The sequence below is a fragment of the Leiobunum rupestre genome, chromosome 2 (assembly GCF_980474605.1).
Source record: "Leiobunum rupestre chromosome 2, qqLeiRupe1.1.hap1, whole genome shotgun sequence".
Lineage (NCBI taxonomy): Eukaryota > Metazoa > Arthropoda > Arachnida > Opiliones > Sclerosomatidae > Leiobunum > Leiobunum rupestre.
The window spans coordinates 5,645,006-5,648,305 of NC_143385.1; the positions used below are offsets into that span (position 1 = coordinate 5,645,006).

At 37.5% G+C, this 3,300-nt stretch overlaps 1 protein-coding gene across 1 annotated transcript; it reads left to right on the top strand.

Moving 5' to 3' along the window:
* Positions 1 to 349: 349 nt before the first annotated feature.
* Positions 350 to 1,687, top strand: LOC149955594 (uncharacterized protein F54H12.2-like). The gene is made up of 2 exons (XM_090166702.1): positions 350 to 916; positions 1,232 to 1,687. Exons 1-2 carry the CDS (start codon positions 350 to 352, stop codon positions 1,685 to 1,687), a joined length of 1,023 nt encoding a protein of 340 aa, XP_090022828.1.
* The last annotated feature ends 1,613 nt before the right edge of the window (positions 1,688 to 3,300 follow it).

Here is a 3,300-nt window from a genome sequence, read left to right on the forward strand (position 1 = left end):
GCCGTGCAAAGAGGATATGGTCTTGGAAATATATTAGCCTCGGCATTTCGGTCTGCCATGCCTTTACTCAAAAAAGGTGCCTCATTCCTTGGTCGAAAATTTTTAAATACCGGGGCAAAAATTGCTTCCGACGTCTCGAGTGGTGTGTCTATTAAAGACGCGTTAAAATCTCGGGGGAAAGAGGCGGGGAAAGAAACCTTAAGAAGAGCCGCCGAAGCAGTGAGTAAACTTAGTGGAAATGGACGTAAAAGGAAACGTAAAACGTCTCCCATCATCAGTTCAGTTCGAACCAGGAAGAAGAAAAGACGTTCTCTGCTTCAGTCTGATATATTCTCGTAATCATTGAACCATGTCCCTAGCTCACCCCAGTTCACAAAACAGCATTAGCTCGGAACTTGATTTATTTCACGTACCTTATACTCAAACTGGTATAATAGGAAGTCAATGGGTTGAATATAATCCAACATCGAACATAAATGAAAACCAAGCAATTATCTTTAGTATCGCTGGAAACTCGGAGACTTACATTGATTTGAAAAATACTTTACTTCAAGTTCAAGTGAAAATTGTGAAAGCAGATGGAACTCTACCAAAACCCGATATTTACGACGCTGTATCTAAAACCACAACTCCCGCGGACAAAGTTGGTCCGGAAAATTTGTTTTTACATAGTCTCTTTGGCGAAGTTCACGTATCATTGGGTGACAGATCAGTTACGTCATGCCCTCAACAGTATCCTTACAAGAGTATGATTCAAACGCTCTTGACATATGGTGGACCAGCCAAGGATAGTTTCTTAACCGCGTCTCTATTCTATAAAGACAAAGCCGGGAAATTTGACGAATTTTCCAATAACGACGGATTTAAGAAACGTGCAAAATTTGCTCAAGAAGGTGTTATTGACATGATAGGAGTTGTACGAGCCGATATTTGTCAACAAAATCGACTTATTCCTAACCTGATAGATCTAAATTTCAAGTTTATCAAAAGCTCAAACGAGTTTTGTTTACACACAGACGGTGAAAAATGCAAAGTCATTTTCACACACGCATCAATGTTTGTCAGAAAAGTTAGATTGACGCCAGAGATTATGTTATCCCACGCTAAAACTTTGGAACTGGCAACAATGAAATATCCAATCACCCGTACGGAATGTAATTCATTTTCAATTTCCCAAGGCAACAAAATATGCGTCAAAGACAACTTATATAATGGTCAAATACCGAGTAAGGTGGTGATCGGATTTGTGGACCAGAATGCGTATTTGGGAGACTACAAAATGTCACCTTTTAACTTTAAAAATTTTTCGTTAACTCAAATCGCCCTATACCTTGATGGTAGTAGTGTCCCGGCAAAACCGTTAAACCCAAATTTCAAAGATAAGTTGTTTATGCGATCATACGTTAATCTCTTTCTTCAAACTGGGCAATGGAATATTGACGAAGGAAATTTTATCGACCGTGATGAATTCGCCAATGGAAACGCACTATTCGTATTCGATTTAACTCCCCATCTCAACGGAAGTTCAACTGACTGTTTCAACCTGGTAAAGAACGGGAGCGTTCGTCTCGAATTAATATTCGGAGAATCGTTGCCGTCAACAGTTAGCGTGATTTACTATTCCGAATATCAATCTTTGGTCGAGATCGACAAGAACAGAGCAGTTTTATATGATCAAAGTTCATAATGGACTCGCAACAACTTGAAATCATACTCAAGAAAGATCCGTATACCAAATATTTGTTCAGAGGAGTCTTCCCTGCCGACAAACTTCCCGAGAATGTGAAAACGTATCCTTCACTTTACATCGTGAACACTGATACGTCCAATGGGGTAGGAGAACATTGGTGTTTGATATATCTCTCAAGGTCACTCAATTGTACATTCTTCGAGAGTTTCGGGAACAGCCCTGATTTATTTAAATTTAACTATTTTATAGAGAAAAACAGCTTAACTGTCACGTATAATTCTGCTCAATTGCAAGGAAATTCTAGTAAAGCTTGCGGTGGTTACTGTATGTATTTTGCAATTAATTTGTGTCAGGGAATAAAAATGTTTAATATATTGGAAAGATTTTCAAAAAACAAAAATGTTAATGATCGTATGATTGTAGAATTTATGTATAAGAAATACTCAATAAATTTGTTATAAAAATATTTTATTGTTTCGTTTTATAATGTCCGTGCGCGAGCGTTGATATACCATCGTCTAAAATATAACGTTTATCATCGCACGGGTTTAAACACAATTTGTTTTGTCGCACAGTCGTCACAATATGCTTATTACTCACTATGCGCTTCATCTCCGCGATAGTTAACTTACGGTTCAGAAGACACTCGCGATATTCCGCGTGACGGACGCGCTTCTGCACAACGCGTTTACACACACCCTTGCAAGTCTTTTTCTCGCCTTTAGATGACAATATAGAGTACATTTTGGGTCTAAGTCCGCAAAATTCTTCAATCGGTGTGCCGTCCATCTCATCCTTAAATTTGCCTAACCTCTTTTTGTTGGTTTCGTCGAACAGAGTGTGATTTTTGGGGTATCCAGAAAAATCATACATTTCCTTCTGTTGGGCGAAATCCTCGTATAAATCCGGTGTTTGGATTTCATACGTGAGGCGGTCTGTAAATTACAAATAATCATTAGAAATGAGCTATACTATATACAAGAGGGTATACGTACCAGTATCGGTAAAAAGAAGTTTGACCTTTTCTCCGTACTGCGGCTTTATGACGTCATAGTGAAATCTATACATTAAAAGTTTCGATAGATCCAAAATGGCGAAACCTGTATAGATGGGCCGGTTTAGAATAAGCTTTTTCTTAGCGGAATGAATTCCAACAAGGTCGTTTTGGAAGATGGTGAACTTTTCGAACGCGGGCGAGCTAGCTTTTTTAACAGCCTTTTCTGGTGTCGTAACCAATTTAAAATCCTTACGTAAACGTAAGTTTTCCATGGTTTTACCTGCAAAAAATAAAATAAAATAAAAATATTTTAATATTAATTTTTAATTTTAATTTTTAATATTAATTTTTAATTTTAATTTTTAATTACTTACCGAAGACAGCGTTGTTCATTAATTTGAAAAAGTCCTTTTCAAAATCATTGGCGGCCATCTTCCTTTTATCTGTATTAAAGTCAATATATAGCTTTAACCAGGCACCTTGTTCGAATTTCATAATTCGGTGGATTTTCGTGATTTTTAGCCCTTTTTCCACGTAATACTTGAGATTGCGATAGTGTACAACGTATCGCTCTTTGTTGTTTAGGTTGGGCACCAGTTTCGGTAGACTCTCT

What these genes read in the sequence shown, in the direction of transcription:
- LOC149955594 (XM_090166702.1), top strand. Translation starts at nt 350, where the DNA reads ATGTCCCTAGCTCACCCCAGTTCACAAAACAGCATTAGCTCGGAACTT. An exon ending in TTATTGACATGATAGGAGTT is followed by an intron (nt 917 to 1,231) that starts GTACGAGCCGAT and finishes ATACCGAGTAAG; the next exon opens with GTGGTGATCGGATTTGTGGA.